Source organism: Sinocyclocheilus anshuiensis, unplaced genomic scaffold (genome assembly GCF_001515605.1).
Source record: "Sinocyclocheilus anshuiensis isolate Anshui unplaced genomic scaffold, SAMN03320099.WGS_v1.1 scaffold222, whole genome shotgun sequence".
Taxonomy (NCBI): Eukaryota; Metazoa; Chordata; class Actinopteri; order Cypriniformes; family Cyprinidae; genus Sinocyclocheilus; species Sinocyclocheilus anshuiensis.
Window position 1 is genome coordinate 2558517 of NW_015542408.1, and position 19591 is coordinate 2578107.

At 34.5% G+C, this 19591-nt stretch overlaps 1 protein-coding gene across 2 annotated transcripts in view; it reads left to right on the forward strand.

The window, feature by feature from the left end:
- The window catches only part of smyd3 (SET and MYND domain containing 3), a 186867-nt gene extending 172159 nt beyond the window's left edge, over positions 1 to 14708 (forward strand). For both annotated transcript variants that reach the window (XM_016492449.1, XM_016492450.1), the window contains exons 11-12: positions 12798 to 12906; positions 13902 to 14708. In XM_016492449.1, coding sequence (XP_016347935.1) covers positions 12798 to 12906; positions 13902 to 14003 — 211 coding nt within the window. In that variant the 3' untranslated portion in view covers positions 14004 to 14708. The remainder of the gene's footprint in view (positions 1 to 12797; positions 12907 to 13901) is intronic.
- The last annotated feature ends 4883 nt before the right edge of the window (positions 14709 to 19591 follow it).

Sequence of the window (19591 nt, forward strand, 5' to 3'; positions counted from 1 at the left end):
TAAACTGTATGGATGTGATTACACGCAATACACGGAGCTTTTCACTGACCATTGTAATGCACTGCTTTTACAAGGTTCCGCGAAAACGTTTCCGCTTTTATTTTGCTTTTCGCCCTGAAGAAGATATCACAGGTTCATCAAGTTCATCGAAATTATCCATCCTCGATCACTTTTAGTCAGCTTTGACGCAACTCCTCTCAGCTAGCACATCTTTTCAAAGTGAAAGTAGCCTTGTCACCTGACCTGAATACAGCTTGCTGATTCACTAAAATGGACTTATCGGCTTCTGTTCAAAAACAACCAGGGAGCCTGTCGTGTAGATAAGAGTTCATTTGCAAAAACCGATAACTCTTACCGATAAAGTTTTTTTTATTGCGCATTCCAAGTATTATCAATCAAACTGCAAGTGGGTTGTTTTGATTAAGTAATAATAACTTAAACAAATACTAAAAGTAACAATTTATATAATTAAATAATTTACAAAATTAAAATTCATTGAAAGTATGTATTTTTAACATATTAAAAGTTTTTTTTTATAGCAAAAGCAAATAACTCCAACAATCATTTTTTGGCAAAAGCAGATAGCTCCACATTTCATGTTTTAGAGTTTAAAAAAACACTGGTTTAATCTTTGTAATCTCCTCAGATGACAATGTAGATGCCTGACAAACGTTGTTGATGTTGTGATCATAAACTGTATGGATGTGATTACACGCAATACACGGAGCTTTTCACTGACCATTGTAATGCACTGCTTTTACAAGGTTCCGCGAAAACGTTTCCGCTTTTATTTTGCTTTTCGCCCTGAAGAAGATATCACAGGTTCATCAAGTTCATCGAAATTATCCATCCTCGATCACTTTTAGTCAGCTTTGACAAAACTCCTCTCAGCTAGCACGTCTTTTCAAAGTGATAGCCTTGTCACCTGACCTGAATACACCGTGTTGATTCACTAAAATGGATTTATCGGCTTCAGTTCAAAAACAACAAGGGTGCTTGTCGGCTTCTGCAGTAAAACGTGAACTCACGATGCCTTAAAAGTGGACAAAACCGGCTTTTTTGACCAAACGTGTTTAGGGATCAGATCGCGCTATATGTAGAGAATAATGCACGGCAATCAGCTCATTTTTTTTTAAGTGCCGTTTATCGGTTTTTGCAAATGAACTCTTCATATACAGTCATATACAATATACTGTGTGTGTGTGTGTTTACATATATTATTATTGTTATAAAAATAACAATTTATATTTCTAATTTTATTTTTATTTATTTATTTATTGAATAACACAAATTACAATTTCACTGCTGCTAAGAAACTTTTATAGCCAGTGAATTTTCTCAACCTTTCATCACCAAGAATGGCCCAACAAAATTTTGTTTATTCTTGTTATAAAATATCAATCCTTTTCTAGCACTTTCTGAAGGTGATGTTAATTAAGCAAACCTATAGAGAAGTGTTTCTTGTAATACTCTATAGATTTTGCTCCTCTCGCTTGTGTTTTGTCAAGTTAAAGTCACACTATATGACCCACTTACACTGCAGCCATCAGTTTAAACCCATCACAGGTTTCTGGTGCCTGCTGTTCAGCCTGGAAGCAGAAACTATTTGCATTTTCACATCCAGGTGACTGCTCTATCAATAGCTCAACTGTGGTTCGCTCATTAACAATACATTACAATATGAATGTTTTGAATTCCTGTCATTCAGTCATGTAGAATGGATATGTGGCTTCGTTCATGTCATTTTGGTGGTGTTTTGGCAGGTGTCGTTTCTAAAATTCACTATATATGGATCAAAGAAGAAAATGAGTTTTTAAGCATCAAAGCAATACTAGTTTTACACTTTGTTTCCCATACATTAGAATGTGTCCTGTTCAATTTTTTTTTCTGAGCAAAAAACAATGACTATCATACATTTCTACTATGATTTACAGAAGACACCCACTAAAATGTAATTTAGTGTAACAATACTTCATATAACAAAAGAATAAGAATCATTTGTAAAATTAAAGGACTATATTTAAGGATCACAATGGAGCCCCCAAAAACGAATTAATTGTAAATATAAGTATTTACCAATCTTTGCCACTGTCCATAAAACCACTAGGTTTTGCCCATTTGTCAGCAAGACATTTTTAATAACTGAATTTTTTTTTGTATGATCACACTTTTGCTTTTATATATTTTAATAAGCAGGTCAGAATAAGCATGTTGTTTAATTTTTACATAAATATATCTGTTATGATGAATGATGATGGAACATTGTTTCACCTATATTTTAACATTTTATTTTCACAAACGTTATTTAAAACATTAAAGTAGACATTGTACTTGCATTTAATATGCTTTATATAAATATATAAAATCATGTTTTGTCAATTTAATTTAATGCGGACACCAAAATGGGACATCTAGTCTTTGACCCATATATTTTACCCATTTATATATATACTAATATTTTTATTCACATAATAAAAAAAATCAATTTTATTCATAAATAAATAAATATATATACTACATATACTATATACTGTAACCTCAAAAACAAATATTCCTTTCCTTTACTTTTTTAAACTTGATTTAAAAAAAAATTTAATTGATTTTTATATGAATAAAAATATTATTTAATTAAAATATAATATGTATGTGTAGAAATAATATAAGTATATAAGTATAAATACATACAAAGAAGACATATCTATTTACATTTATATTTGAATTCAGTAATAAGAATTAATATAATAATAATAATTTTATTCATATAATAATAATATTTCAATAATTTATATAGGTATAATAAGTAAAAAAAACAACAATGCAAAAGTGAAGAATGTTTGTTTTTGAGGTTACAGTCTAGTTAAAGGTCACTTGCTTAAGCATTCTTCCTTACATTCCAGACCAGTTCAAATCCTCTATTAAAGTGAGACAAGCTGCCGTGTCATTAATATGCAAATTAGAACATTAAGCAGTTAATCCAATGAAGTGGAAGAAGGAACATTCCTGAGAGTCCGGCTCCACGTGATGAACCGCCAAGGGCATCCGGATCTGTGGAGTTTCCCTTCATTCCAGCAAAACTCTGACCGCTCGGCTTAGTTTCGGATCTCTGCATGGGATGCTTGTTGGAGGTTCAAGAGTGATTTCACTCGAATGTTTATGTACTTTGTCTCATCGCCTGAAGTATTGCTTTGCCTCTAACTAGCAATAGACATTGTGCATCTAGTTAAGTTGTAAACAGCACATTCTTTAGACCTGACTCACAGCAAGTTTATCATTGACATGCAAAGTTTTCTGTTTCAGATCAGACAAAACAAGAGAAGCACGTGTCCAGACTTCACTAGATCACTTTGTTTTGTTATTATTTAGTTGAAATCTCCAGGACTGGTGGAAGAACCTGACCTGATCTTTTCTGTCATTTCTCATTAGATTGCAGAGTGCATGAATATTTATTCAAAACAGTCAGATTTGTTTATGTTATTGTGCCCACAAAGGCAGCATTTTTATAACTGCTGTAGGTTAGTTTCTTCTGCATTATATGAAAATTTAATTGACTACTGACCAAGTCAAGCTTAGTCACTTCTGGGGTTTTTAAGGCATCACTTTTATCTCATGGCCAAATGTCATCTGATCTATTCACAGGAGGTTCAGTTATAGTTCATCAGTCTACATAGTCTGCAGTCTTTGCTTGAGGCACCTACACTGATGTACAACAACAGAATACTGCTTTCAAAGAGTTCAGTCTATTTCTGTCTCCAAATTGTCATTGAACGGTGATGTAATTTTTACGCCACAAGCGACACCAAACAGAACTGAAGAAATAATGACCTACCTCCGTCAGCATGTTGCTCAGAACAATGGATCACCTGAAACTCCCTGATATCTAATGCAATGACATTCAAACCTTTATAATTGCACCCATATACATCTTTAAAAGACAATTAATATTGAGTAACATTATTGATTTAACTGCACTGATAGCATTGGATGAGAACTGAATTGAGCTGGATAATGACACTAACTTTGCAAAACTGACACCGTTATTGGACTGAATTGAATCAATATCGCAGACTTGTAGCTAAATTGAACTTGTTTCATAGTTGATGAACTTTGCAACATTGACACAGTTATTTGAACATAATTGAACCAACACTGAACTAAATTGAGCTTAATAATGACACTATTGTCTTTTGTAGAGCAGCATCATAGCTGAAATTGATTTTGATTCGTAATTGATGGTTTGATTTTTACCACATTAACAATGTTATTTTCCTGTTTATTAAAGGAATAGTTCAGCCAAGAATGAAATTTACTCACCCTCAGGCCATCTCAGATGTAGATGAGTTTGTTTCTTCATCAGAACAGATTTTGAGAAAATGTTTTAATTGGAACAGATTTGGAGGAATTTAGCATTACATCACTTGCTCACCAATGGATCCTCTGCAGTGAATGGGTGCCGTCAGAATGAGAGTCCAAACAGCTGAAGCAGTAATCCACAAGTAATCCATCAATTACCCTCTTGTGAAGCAAAAAGCTGCGTGTTTGTAAAAAAACGAAGCCATCATTAGGGCGTTTTAACTTTAAACCATTGCTTCTGGCCAAAAATTCCAGTTCATAATCCATAAAAACGCTTCCTCCAGTGAAAAAGTGCATCCCCTGTAGTCCTCTCACACCAAAATCCACTGACCTGTTTGTTTAGAACTGTTTTTAACTGCTTTTGCATGTAAACTTTATTTCTGCATATTTCTCTCCTGATTCAGACGAGACCACTTTTTCGCTGGTGAAAGCAATATTATGGATAAAGGACTCACACCAACACACAGGCTTTTAAATTCACAAGACATTATTTGATGGACTGGAGTTACTTTGTGACTTGGATTACTTTGTGATGTTTTTATCAGTTATTTGCACTGACGGCACCCATTCACTGCAGAGGATTCAGATGAAGAATGGACTTGGATGGTCTGAGGTTGAGTGAGTTTTGGGTGAGCTATTCCTTTAATGTGAAGATACTTTGAAACGATCTGTATTGTATAAAGCGTTATGTAAATAGAAACTACATCTTGAAGCCACTACACACTGTCTCTGCAAGGCAAACAATTCTGTGGCCTCTTGCAGCAAATACAGAGACGCTAAAATAATTTCACACATTTAATGTAATTGCACATCCATTTCCACTATGTTGGCAAGACAAAATGTGCATTTAGGAAGCATTTGCACAGTTTCAGCACTGTTATCAGATGTGGATTTATGCAGATCCAGCAGTGTTCTCAGCACAAAGCAGCAGATCCCGGGGCGTTTCAGCTGCAAGAGTCTCTCAGCACTCTGTTCTTATCTATAGCTCACCTACCCAGTCATCTATGGGGCTGAGATGCTCAATGAGGAAAATTCACACCTATATTATCAAGCCAGATTGGCCTGATGAAGACCTATGAGCTTTAAACATTGCAAGCTGGTTGAGTAAAACATTTTGGAGCATAATTATCAGTGTGCAGATATTTATGTTTTGCCTATCTTCATTGCTGCTTTGTTCATGAACCCAGCTCTGGTTGGATGTGCATACTTTTCTCGATCTTTTCCGCTTAATATATTCAGTCATGCCAATTAAAGCCTAATTATGTTTAATGAGCTGCTACTGATATGTATATTTTACCTACTGCCAAAACACCAACAGGTGGTGTAAAGAAAAGCTCCAAATTCTACATCAGTACTTCAGAGATGCGTATTTCTATTCATAGATGCTGTATGAAACAGGGCTGTTATATTTAAATATGTATGAAGAACCTCTTCTGCTTCGTATGCTGCTTTTACCACAGATTTTTAGCTCTGTTCATTGCCAAGCAGAAAGACAAATAGAGGCCACTTTATTTCATGCATGTTGGCCACAAAACATATTTGGACACTTAAGTCACACTTAAAAATGTATGAATGTCAGTGCATTATAAAAGAGAATAACAAAGCAAGTGTTGTTTATAAGAAAGAAAGGTACACTGTAACAAAATGATCATAAATTGAAACAGTAAATGTCTATATACTGATGCAATATATATATATATATATATATACATACAGTATATATACTGTGTGTGTGTGTGTGTGTGTGTGTGTGTGTGTGTACAGCAAAAAGACTGTAAATTGACATTCCTAGAATTCTCTGTGGCTACCTTTCTTTCTTTCTTATTTATTTATGTATTTATTTATTCTTTTTTTTATTAGTATTTACTTCAGAAAAGCTATGAAGAAGTTTCCACTTTACCACTTGTGTTTTTGGTAGTTATTATATTATAAAGATATATGAAACAGATTTTAGAACTTCAGTAGGTTAGTATGTTAGTATTATATAAGTTAATGAACTATACATTTTATTGTTGTTGTTGTTTTACTATAAAGTTAAGTTAAATCTGTAAAACCTACAATATTGCTGATGTACCATATTTTTATTTATATAAATATTTTATTTTTATTTTTAAAGTTCCAGCAAACACAACTGCTAGCTTTTGACTGTGAATTGCATAGGCTATTTATTTATTTATTTATTTGCAGAGTAACAAAAACACTTTTCAAGTACATAAATAAAAATAAAAAACAAATAAAAATAAAAAACAGCATTTGGTGGATTTTAAAATGTAAAAAATAGATATACTGTCCAAATTGAGGTAAAATCTTTTTTTTTTTTTAAAGAGTAACAAAAACACTTTTCAAATAAATAAATAAACAGCATTTGGTGGATTTTAAAATGTAAAAGTATAGATATAATGTTCTAAATGAGGTCTAATCTAACTAAAGTTATTGTTTTAAATGCCCAAAAGTGTCGAAATACTTTTTGGGGCTGCTGTATGTTACATATAACCTGTAGTATGCATGTTGTTCATGTTTTAAAATGATCTGAATTATTACAGTGCTGATATTGTTGGTCTTTAGTTGACAGCTTCCTTGAAGCCCTTCCTTTGTCCTTATCTCACTGTCATGACTCAGAAGAAAGATTGGAAACTGAAACTTCTGCTGAATCGGTGCCAGAACTTCATCGCTAGAGCGTGTTCTCCACTTCACTTCACTTCACTTAGAAATGAGTGTGGGCCGGGGTCAAAGCGAACCCGATCTTGCTACACAACACAGTTATTTAATTAAAAGGCTCCTCGGTTTTTCAGGGTCAAAAAATATGTCGGCTGTCAACGGTTCAGAGGGGAAATGGGTGTGAAATGTGTGAGAGGGATTGTTTTGGGGGCACCTACAGCATTGCTTCATAAAACAGATAAAAAACAGAACCACACACAGTTCTGAGAAGCTGCCAGAACGATCCGGAGGCCCAGGAAGGCATTAGTGACACTGAGACCGCAGCGTGGGAGTCTGCGTAACAGACAGGGTGCTGGTAAACCAAGTATTACAGCACGGGGAGGGAAAGGGATGGGGTTCAGCAGGATTGGATTGTAATGGAGGGCTTTGTTATTAGTCTGAGGGTTCAGAGACGGAGTCAAAGGTGGATGTGTGAGGGCCAGGGCGGTTAGAGGCGATATAAAGGTGAGCGGGCGGTCAGGGTGGTAATGTCATATAGGTGATAGTGTGAGTCTGGTGTAACCAAGCATGTTCCCATGCTCTGGAGGTGAGGGGTCACATAAAGGGGAGATGCAGAGACACAGAAGATTCCTATACATAACATGTTCATGACAAAACATATGGTATTTTTTAGCGGCAATATACAAAATGCTTTCAAAACAAGATTTTAGTGCTTAAGGGTTCATTTTTCATAACTCAGAAAGCTTAATTGAGCAGTTTCATTAAAGTTTCTAAGGTGAAATGTGTCATTTCTGCAACACCAAATGGAACAGCAAGAAAATTGCTGTTTTCAGACAGGTTTCCTGAACCCTTCTCCCTGTCTGCCATTGGTAGATAACTCTGCCCCAAATTTGTTGTTGTTTTTGAGAACAAGAGGTTTTTCCATGTTTTACATTTGACGTTTTCAGTGCTTTTTTTGTTTTTATTTCAATTTATTCCAATTCATATAGTTTTTATTATGTTTTATGTTTTATATCGCTTGATGATAACATAATTGAGTGAAAAAAATAATATGCATAACCTTTATTTTAATTTATTTTCAAAAGGTTTATGTATAATATAAAGTCATACATTTTAAGAAATTTGTTTTTCAAAGAGCCCAACCTCTTTTTATGTATATGGTACTTTTTTTAATAAAATAAGTAATTGCATAATATATTATATAATATAATAATTTGGACTTGTAATAATTTGATGGGAAAAAAAATGTTTGCTTTTATAATGAAATTTCTAATTTCTAGATAATGTGAGTTTACTGGGGGTTTCGCAAGAAAAAAAAATCTAAGTGCAATATGTTTCCGTTTTCTCTCCATTTCATCACACTGCTGTCAATAAAAAGTAGATTTTTTTTATTAAATCGGTAACACTTTATGATAAGGCCCTGTCTGTTAACATTGAATTAACAACAAACCGTACTTTAACAGAAATGTATTAATTTCAAGTTGTAGAAATGAACATGAGTTAATGTATTATCAATGAACATGAACTAACAATGAGCAATAGTATATTTAATATTGCGGATGTTTTTCATTACTACTTTAAGCATTAAGAATGATGAAGTAAGTAATGTAAACAAGTTGTACCTTACTGAATCAACAGCCTTCTCGATCCAGTTCAGAAATGCATGTGTATTCAACACACGCCGCCATTAATGTTAAAAAGTCTCAGTGAGTGATTAGACATTGATCAGCTGATCGTTTTATATGCATTCTTGCGTGAACTGTAACATCAGCACTACAAACAACCTTCACGTTGACTGCTGCTCAGAGATTGATACCACATGACAAAAGCACTTTTAATGGATGGAGATGTAAACTGCAGATTACAGCGTGGGGCTTTGTTAATGTGCCGGCCAGATTAATGATAAAGGCTATTGTCTTTCCTGGGCGCGGTGCTTCTTCACAGCTCATGAACAAGTTGCTGTTTGTGAGGAGATAGAAATCACAATTTAATATTCCTCCAAAGTGGTCCCAGCAGAGATAGGGCTCTTTGTTCTTGGTAATGATCCAGCGTGGAGATGAATAGAAAGGCTGAGCTTACACTAATGGGAGTGTTAACAGGTCGCTGCGGTGTGCCGCCCCTCCTCTGGTTGTTGCTACAGCAACAGAAAGTGCTGTTCTAATAGTGATGATGGTTCAGGCCAGACCAGTGATGGAGGATGGACTTCATCAGAAACATGCAGTGGCTGTGTTGTTCAGGGTGATTTATTTGTTCAAAGCTATTGTTATATTTATATTTGGCTTCTGACTGTGGCAGGTTTCACTGTATAAGAGTTGTGAGGTTGTGAATGCATTTGCGCTGTGTTTGTTCTCACGAATAATTTTCTTCTCATTTGGTATATATCAACAGGCCTATCTATCATACTATTTATTAAAGTCCAATAATGTGCAGAAAAAGTTGCTTAAGGGTGAATTTTAATTACAATCATTTCAATTTGTATTAATGGCTTTGGCGATTAAAGTGTGAGTCTGGCATCATTTAGGCTAATATGAAATAAAAATATATATATATTTTATTTAATTTGAGTCCTATGTCCAATAAATAAATGGTAATTTTTGCAAGACGAATACTGAAAATTAAAAATTGGATTGGATGTTAAAGTACTCATGTTTTGTCTGTAATTAATGGTGTTTGCCAGTGGAATCATCATCATTATTATAAGTTAATATTTCAATAATTTCACAACTGATTTGCATGTTCTCTAATGTTGTTTAATGATTACATTGACATGCAGGTAAACAAATATCAAATATTTTATATGTAAAAAATGTAAATGCATTCATCTTAATTTGACATTTTTATGATTTAATGAATTGTTAGCTTTTCATCAGCAGTTATTTAATTTACTCTAGTTTTGGAAACCCTGAAGCAATGTGATGTTTAATGCATTTCATAAAAAAATAAAAAAAAATTGATTATATTTTATTTCTCTTAATTTTTTCAGAGGAATGCAAAATAGTCTGAATATATTCCCTAAAATAAATCATCTGAATTACATGATACACACACACAGAGAGAGATAGAGAGAGATAATGTAATTCAGATTACTCGTTTTATGTTCTGATTACTTTTGGATTACAGTCTGTACTGCTTGAACTTTCTGCAGCAGACCCTCCAGGGCTTGTGTTGTGTTCTGTTCTGACAGTTGTATAAATATCTCTCAGAATATAATTTCACATCCATCAAGTCCTTTCACATACCACGAGCGCTTGTCCTTGTGAAGCTTGAATTCTCAGTCTTTTGTTGTAACGCTTACAGAGTCTGATATTTCTAGACATTTTTACAACTAGCAAAATCACAAGGGTCTTTAAAACGAAACCTAAGGAGCTTAAAGCATCAATCTCTGCTATTGGATGACCTTGGACCCATAACCCACGACAATAAAAATCTGCACTGCGTGATGAAGACTGTCCCAGCAGACGAATATTTCACAATACAAGTGTGTCCACACAGTGACTGAGCTTCTCTGTACAAAAAACCCCTGAGAGTTTTAAAGAACTGTAAGTGCTCGTCTTCATCATTGCTTTTACTGCCAAGGGTTTGACCTTTAAGTGAAAGTCAGTCAAGGCCATGAAGACGAAATCTGCACAGCTTTACTGAGCTCTTTGAGTTATGAGTTGGAACACAAAAGAAACAAAATGCACAACCATATGCTTTTGGTTGCATATTCTGAAAGTGCTTTGTGTTACTGCAGTAAAACGAGTTGCAAATGATGTTAAAGGGGTCATATGATGCTGCTAAAAAGAACATTATTTTGTGTATTTGGTGTAATGAAATGGGTTTAAGGTTAAAAAAACACATTATTTTCCACATAATGTACATTATTGTTTCTCCTCTATGCCCTGCCTTTCTGAAAAGCGTAAATTTTTACAAAGCTCATCGGTCTGAAAAGCGAGGTGTGCTGTGATTGGCCAGCTACCAGTGCGTTATGATTGGCCGAATACCTCAAGCGTGTGACGGAAATGTTATGCCCCTACCATATTGTGATGATGCTCTGTCAGGCCGGGGCGATGATTCAAAAACATGAAAACCCATTATAAACGAGGCATTCGTTGCATCCAGTGGGGACATATCCAAAGAGAAAGGAAAAATTGAAATCGCATCATATGACCCCTTTAAGAAATGTATAAGAAATACTTTAAAAATGCTTAAAATCCTCATATGTTGTTCTCTTTCTCATTGTGACTTTATGTCGTGGTTTTAGAGCGGCAGACAGGCAGCCTGTCTCTGGTTTGCCCGTCTCAGCAGCGGATCACTGTAAGCCTGGCCTGCTGCTCTCGGCTCAGTGCGGATGAATGGGAAATGTGGAATAAAGGCTTCTGACAGGGAACATCACCCTCACGCTCCTGCGCCTGGAATATGCTGATGTTAGCATGTTTCCTGCCAGGATCACCTGTATTAATCTGATGTGCTCACTATATATGAAAAAGTAATAGAAGAAATGTTGATTTCTTCAGAGACAGATGGAAGACGGGATCAGATCATGTTTTTGTGTCTGGTACAGCAGTCGTCTGGTGTATTTATTTCTCCAGGGGAAGTTTTATTATTTCTACTTGCAGATGCTGATCTAAAGTACATTTCTTTACTACGGTTTCCCTGGTGTGACCTGAAGTTTAGTATTAAGTGTGCTATGATGGTATATAATATGGTGACCATATTGGTAACAACAAATATAATAATTGTTGGCATCTGTCTGATTAAGACAATATTTGAAGCAGATCAAATCAGAACTTTTTTAAATTTATGTTTTTAATAAAAAAATATTTATTTTCTTCAGTGAAGGCTTCAGAAAGTACTAAACAATCATCTTTTTTTACTTAAGATTGAAGTGGTTCTATGCTTATTTTTACTTGCGTGTAAAATTCTAGATCGAAAAACAATCCAAACTGATTTGTAATATCAGAAGTCATTGGTTAAAATAGTTTGTATTCATATGTATTATTTTACTTATCAGTTAGTAATTTAATAAAGTATTTATTTATTTATTGGTCTTCTTGCCTTTGGGCATGTAATTGTTATTTGTTGAAGGCAGTGTTAATTTACTATTAGTTATAAATTATTATAGTATTTATTACTAATTTTAATTAGCTTAAAATGTAATTATTTGATTGTTTAGTTAAAGTATTGTTTTTTCTTTTTTATTAGTTTCTAATAAAAAAATTGTTTAGCTTTTATGTAATTTCAGTTTTAGTTTGTAATTTTAGTACTTTAACTTATTTAGTTGTAGTTAATAACACTAATTGTAGGTGGTGTTTATTTCAAATGTATTTAAATAACATGCTTAGCATGATTAGACTGTAAATCTCTGTATTATAATATTCTGGTGTAGTCAACCTTCCATGACTGAAATTGCACTACACTGAAAAACACTGGGCGTAAAAACTATTTTTCGGTCACACTTTTTTTAAGATCCAATTCTCGTTATTAACAAACCATTAAATATGACCTTTGCCTCAATAAACTCCTAATTTTCTGCTTATTAATAGTTAGTAAGGTAGTTGTTAAGTTAATATATTGAGTAGGATTAGGGATGTAGAATATGGTCATGCAGAATATGTGCTTCATAAGTAGTAATAAACAGCCAATTTTTCTTGGTGGTAGGCCATGAAGCTCTCTTTCTAGGGTTTGAACCTACATCCAGTCATTAGCCCAGATTTTTAAACACTAAACCACAAAACAGAAAAAAGGATGGCCACTTGAAAGCTCACACTGTTGCCATTTATTTTGTAATCTTGTGTTTCCTTGCACAGATTGTACTACAGTGATCCTCATCCATCCAGAGCGGTGGAGCTGCTGCGGGTGGGGAAGCTGCAGCACTACCAGGGCAGACTGGAGGAGGCTCAGGGGAGCTTCACACAGGTCTGTTAGCACACGCTCTTTGGCCCTATAACCCACTGCAGAGAGATCAGGAGCGTAATGAGACCCTCGATGGTCATTCTGCCCTGCAGTCTGATTGTTGTCTAAACGGTGGTATGGATGTCTCCGCATTGACTCCACTGTGCGTCTGCTGCTGTTAGACTAGATTTAGTGATTTAAAGGCAGTCGGAGTCAGGCAGACTTTGTGCAGATGGCAAAATAAGGACAAAAATGTTGCAAAATGCTTTATTATCTTGATGCTTAGAGGTTTTATTATCTTAACGCTTAAATCACAGCCTTTATTGATTTTATAAAAAGACGACTGTGACATAAATATGACAAAGGCGCCAATATTTTATTTATAATATATAATTATTTTAACATATTGCAATGATATAATATCATTTAATCTTTAATTTTAACTTTTCTGCCACATTTAGAGGATGTGGGCCAACTTCTAAACTTTAATATATAAACTTAAATAAAAAATATTATAATGTAACGCAACGTAACATAACATAATATAAGCATTTTATTTTTAATGTTAACTTCTCTGCCACTAAAATTTCACCCACATTTAGAAGATGTGGGCCAAATGATAAACTTAAATATATAAACTTATATAAAAAATTATAAACGAATAAATGTAAAATAATATTAAATTTAAAACACTAAAATTTACAGAAATATAATAAAAGGCACCAAAAGTTTATTAATATAATATAATATAATCATATTTAATTTTTTTATATACTATAATAATTACATTTTATTTTATTTTTATTTTTTTTACCTTTTAATTATAATGGAAGAGTGTTAATATGCCACATTTCTCTTACTAATATTTCACCCGTGACGCTCTTGGTGCAGCTGCCAAATCCCACGGTAACATAGTGGCTGCTTTGGACTCTCCCAGCTCCAGTTTCAATCCTTTAAATGAATGTTCTTCCCTCACATGACAATCGTTTAACTCAAGCATCTCTCTTGCTCCCGCTCAGGCCTATGACATCATGAAGGTGACCCACGGGACGGCTCACGCCCTGACTAATGAGGTGAGCAGAAAACTGAGCGAGTGCCAGGCTGAGCTGGGTCGAGTCTAGGCTGATCTGTGCCATCATACAGAGAGCGACTGCTGCAGTCCCGCCACAGCCCCAAACTCCTCTCCGACAATACAATCAATACGCAAATGGGATGTTTCTGGATGGTTGTGTCTGCCACCTGCTTTTGTGCCGCTGTGTATCAAACCAGCTGCTTTAGAATTCAACTGAAAAACAAAAGAATATTTTTCTCTTCTGCTTCTACTCCGCTTGCCAGAGGAAAAAATCTACATTACTCTGCTGTGCTTTTTCAGTCCATTTCAGATTGCTCATCCCATTTCAGATTTGTTTTTTGTGGAATTCATTCCACTTTATTCTATTCTGAATTTTTTGCAATAATGACAGAGTTAAACTTGCTGTCCCCTTCACTTTTAACACTCAATCCAAAGTATAGTATATATTATTCAAAAGAAAGTCCTACATCTAGGTATTTTGACCCCAAATTAGTGGTTGCAAGAGGAAAAATAATGATACATTTAAATGATAAACTTAAAGAACTTTTTCTTAAAGAACATTTGTCACTTTTCAAATGTGCAGTAATGGCAGCTATTACAAAGTCTGAATGATTTGGGTCAATGCATTTTTTGATTTGTAGCTGCATATTCTTAGATTCATAAACATATATGTGATATATTAGTATTTAAGTGCATCTGATCGAGTATTCAGTAAATCCTTAAATTAATATGTTTCTTGTTGTTCTGGTCACTTGGGAGAAATAAAATTATTCAAATATGTGTTATTTTAGTTTTATTTAAAGATTACATTTTAGTAATTTTGTAGTTATGGACTATATATACATTGATTTTTTTTAAGTTTAGGCCTCTCGTTTTTTCAGATGTACAGTCATGGCCAAAAATATCGGCACCCTTGGTAAATATGATCAAAGAAGGCTGTGAAAATTAATCTGCATTGTTAATCCTTTTGATCTTTTATTTAAAAATTCACAAAAATCTAACCTTTCATTGGATAATAAGAATTTAAAATGGGGGGAAATATCATTATGAAATAAATGTTTTTCTCAAATACACGTTGGACAATTATTGGCACCCCTAGAAATTCTTATGAGTAAAACATCTCTTAAGTATATTCCCATTCATATTCACAATTTTGAGCACTCCAGGGTGGTTATGAACATGAAATTATCCAGCCATGGCTTCCTGTATCACAGAAATATAAATAGGAGGGAAAACAAAGCCCAAATTCCCTTAATCATCCATCACAATGAGAAAAACCAAAGAATATATTTCTGATGTGCAGCAAAAGATAATTGAGCTTCACAAATTAGTGAAGTGGCTTTAAGAAAAGAGCTAGAGCAGTGAAAAATCCCATTTCCACCATCAGGGCAATAATTAAGAATTTCCAGTCAACAGAAAATGTTACAAATCTGCCTGGAAGAGGACGTGTGTCTATATTGTCCTAATGCACGGTGAGGAGGAGAGTTTGAGTGGCTAAAGACTCTCTAAGGACCACAGCTGGAGAATTGCAGAAAATAGTTGAGTCTCGGGGTCAGAAAACCTTTAAAAAAAAGTAAAACAGCACCTACATCACCACATGTTATTTGGGAGGGTTTCAAGAAAAATTCTCCTAGCTCATCCAAAAACAAACTCCAGTATATTCTGTTGTCAGACACGACTGGAACTTCAAATGGGACTGGCTTCTATGGTCAGATGAAACTAAAAAATGAGGTCTTTAGCAGCAAACACTCAAGATGGGTTTGGTGAACACAGGGATAAAAAAGTACCCCATGTGTACAATGAAATATACTGCTGTATTTTTGGCTCCGATTTTTCAGTTATCAACAATGATTTTTAATAGTTATAGTTTTAGTTAACCATAACAACACTGATTGGAATATGACATGTTAGACTAGCATTTTAAGATTTAGCTGCCTTGTTCTACATAAAGGAATGGTATTTCTTCAGAATGTGAGGTCTAATGGAAACAAGAATGGTACAAATGAGACAGGAAGGAAATGTTTTATTTGAGGTGTGTTGTTTGGAAAATCTATAAGCACATTAGTACATTTGCCCAAACTATTGTGAGGTACTGTAGTAGCTTTTCAAAACTGGTTTTTAAACTTTGACTTAATGACCCTTAAAAATGACTATAGATGGCTTAAGTGTGTTTTTGATCACATAATCAACTGTTGTGAAAGGCAACACCTTTTCAGCAATAGCTGCTGTGATTCATAAAACCACTCCAAACAGCACACACCTCAGATTTGTGCTTCAGTTTCTCATCATTAACTTCAATCATCAGAGAGACGATGCTTTTCGCTCTGATTTCATAAACCTATTTCGGCAGCTGCTTTGTGTTTTTATGCTCTGCTTTTACCATCTGGGTTGTGTTATTGCAGTAAGTCCTTGATTTGTAATGTTCTTCTGTAATTCTTCGTTTCAGTAAATATTCCCATCATATGCCTTAATATGTTGAATCAAATACCTTTACAGTTTTTTGAAAATGAAAATCACATTAGTAAGTTTTCACACTTATCACAGTTAAGTGAACGCAACGGATGATTTAAATCATTTCAGTACTCTGGTTTGAACAGATGCTGCCATTTATATGCAAACATGAAAAACTGGCATTTTATTCAGAAATTTTCCAGGTGTTTCACTAATCAGAATGTTTTCTTGTGAATATTGTTTTAATTGACTTTAATATGACTTTCTTTTGTATTGATATGATATACAAGGAATTGGCTTTTGTTAATAATATCCTTTTTGTTAATAATAATATCCACATCCTTCAGGAAGTGATGTCATTTTGGTGGTAAAACAACAAGTGATGTGTAAAAAATCTAATTATTAATAAAGTTTGTGTCTGAGCTTATACTGAAAATCTATGTAAGCTAGAATAGAAGTCTTTTGTTAGTCTAGTTGGTCTGGATCAGCACAGATGACACTTTTCCGGACATTTTTCCAGAACGTGTTATTGTTGCTAAATCTTTTTAACCCTCCCGAGTGTCAGGATACAGATAGACGGGATTACACGTCTCATTCCACCTCCTCTCCTCTCATAACTCTGGGGCCACTAAAGCAAACAGCTTTTGGAGGTGCGCTTCTCTGAGATGAGATAACATCTTAAAAAATGTCATTCTGTTGGATAGAATGGGGCTTAAGAGGAAATAGAGGAAGTTAGTATAGAGCGACGACTTGTCAGCAGTCCAATCTTGAACTCACACTCTGAGCCCTTTGTTAAGCCTATGACATCAACGAGTCCAACCACAAATCTTGTTTTGAGTTGTTTCACCAAAAATCAAAAGGAATAAAATTTTATTTTTACCTAACCCTCAGGTGCTGTTCGCATGGCGGTCAAACATTTTAATGAAATTAATGTACTATACTTTAGATCAATAAAAATTGTTATTTACGTTTTATGTTATTCAATTGTATTTATGGAATAGTCATGATCCATTTATTACCCGTTAACCACTTTTTGAGCATAGACCTGAAAATGAAATTTCCAACTTAAACTGTTGAAAATCTTGAATGTTTTGGAGCACAGAAAATTGGTCTCTTTTTAAAGAAGACACTTGGAAGTGAATAAAAAAAGGGTTTAAAAAATGAAACCATAAAAAACTTATACACGTTTAAGTTTATTATTATGGCAATTTTGACTACTATTATGACTATTTTTAAATTTTATGTGAAATATGTATTTACCAAAACTTCCTGTACTCCAAATGTGACGTTGATATAAAACAATGGGCATTCAGTAAGATTGTTTGGCTGCAGAAGCAAACATTTCCACTAAATGAAATTTGCTTCCCATTCATTTCCACTGTCACTTCTCAACAGTACAGATGTGACAGTCCATGGTTATTTTTTTTCACATAGCAAGTGCCAAAAGCAAGTAAAAATTCTAAAAATTGACTGAACAGCACCAGAAGATTATAGAAAATTAGGTTTTATGACCAATAAGGGTCACCTTCCGTTCGCTTTTGTTATTACAATGAGATCTTCCACACTAAGCATCAGGATCACTGATAAGATGGGTTATTATCTGTATTTCAATCATGACAACTCTCTGAACATTTTAGCATGGTGATGGATATGACAATGTTAATGTATTTGGTCTTGGCGGAACAGATCTGCTACGCTGCTGCTGAATTGCTGCTGCTGTTGGTTATTGCTGAATTACTGCTGCTGCAAGCAAGTACAGGAACATGCTACTGCCAATGCATATGGCGATACGGTGCCATGAGTATTTAAGACATACTGCTGCTGCACAAATAGCATACAAAATAACCCCGTAGCAGATCTATACAGGTGGAGCTGGGGAAGGTGGAGGGTTTCAGAGAACTCTGAAAGCGTGCTGCAGGAATCTCAAGTGAATGCTAGCCAGCCATATAAATGCAAAGCAGTAAGCTCATTGGCTGCATATGCAGCATGAACCAATCAGCTTGTGCCAAGTCGTTTAACTCTGAATATCATCAGTTATGTTAACACCCCGTCAGAAAGCGCCATCTAGAGTTTCATGACTGAACTATATATTTGTCCTGTCAGGGTGAATTATCATATACTTGTAAAGCTCCCTTGTGTTCTTTTAATGTCTGATATGATTTTCTATCGAACTGCATCTGTGGTTGATGGCTGTTCATTAAAGCCGATGATCACTCTTGTCTGCAAGCAGCTTAAGACATCTAAAATGAAGCTTAGGGAATATTGAATTAAAATAATGAATAAAAAAGCCCAACTAAAGGTTGCTTTCATTCTTTTTTATCAGAAATTCCATTAAAAAAAAACAAGATTTATGCTGCAGATCTGCAAAAACGTAGTGGGCAACTAAAAAAAAAAAAACGAAATAAAAAAAACTTAGTATCTGAGAAACGTTTTAAGAGAGGATTAAAATTATTTTTAGTTGTCAATTAGTTGTGCAGAATAAGGCAGAAAAAAAGAATGAAGCTTCCAAAACATCCTTTATTTACATCAGTCCGTATGCCAATCAAACTCTCCTTCAGGCTGTGTTTTTCCCCATAGAACAAGAAATCATGCCGACTGTCGCAGTATTAACATGAAGCAATATGTTGACAACTTTCCTCATCTTCCCTCATACATCTATAATGCCAAACTCTGTCTTTTTTGTTTTTCCTTTCTATTCACATGACTTAGTGAAAGGAGGCGAGGCCTTAGTTTCGCAACCATGTTAGTGAACATTAAAGCGCATTTAGGACGATATTCGTTGCACATTGTACCGCATATCACACAATGCATTACTTGAACGATCCACAGATGCCGAAGAATGTGACGGCTTGTGATGAAAAAAACAGTTCATGAATAAACATGGAAATTGCTTGTTCTCTCGTCTCCCATGATTTGGCAATAGATGCGTTTACAGAGAAATGCAAAAACAAAACCTGTATAATATATAAAGAAGAACAAAAGTGAAATATAGAAGTATATTTTATATATATGGCATGACTTTAGCTACTGTACAATTTTAATGCATAGTGCTTTGCAGGCTAAATAAATTATAGAATATAAGCATCTCTGTCATACAGGCCTCCTGAGGTAAAAAATAAATAATATCCTTCATTCATTACAATGCCAAAAGGTCAAAGGGCAGCAGGAAGGTCGCTCCCCTTTGCT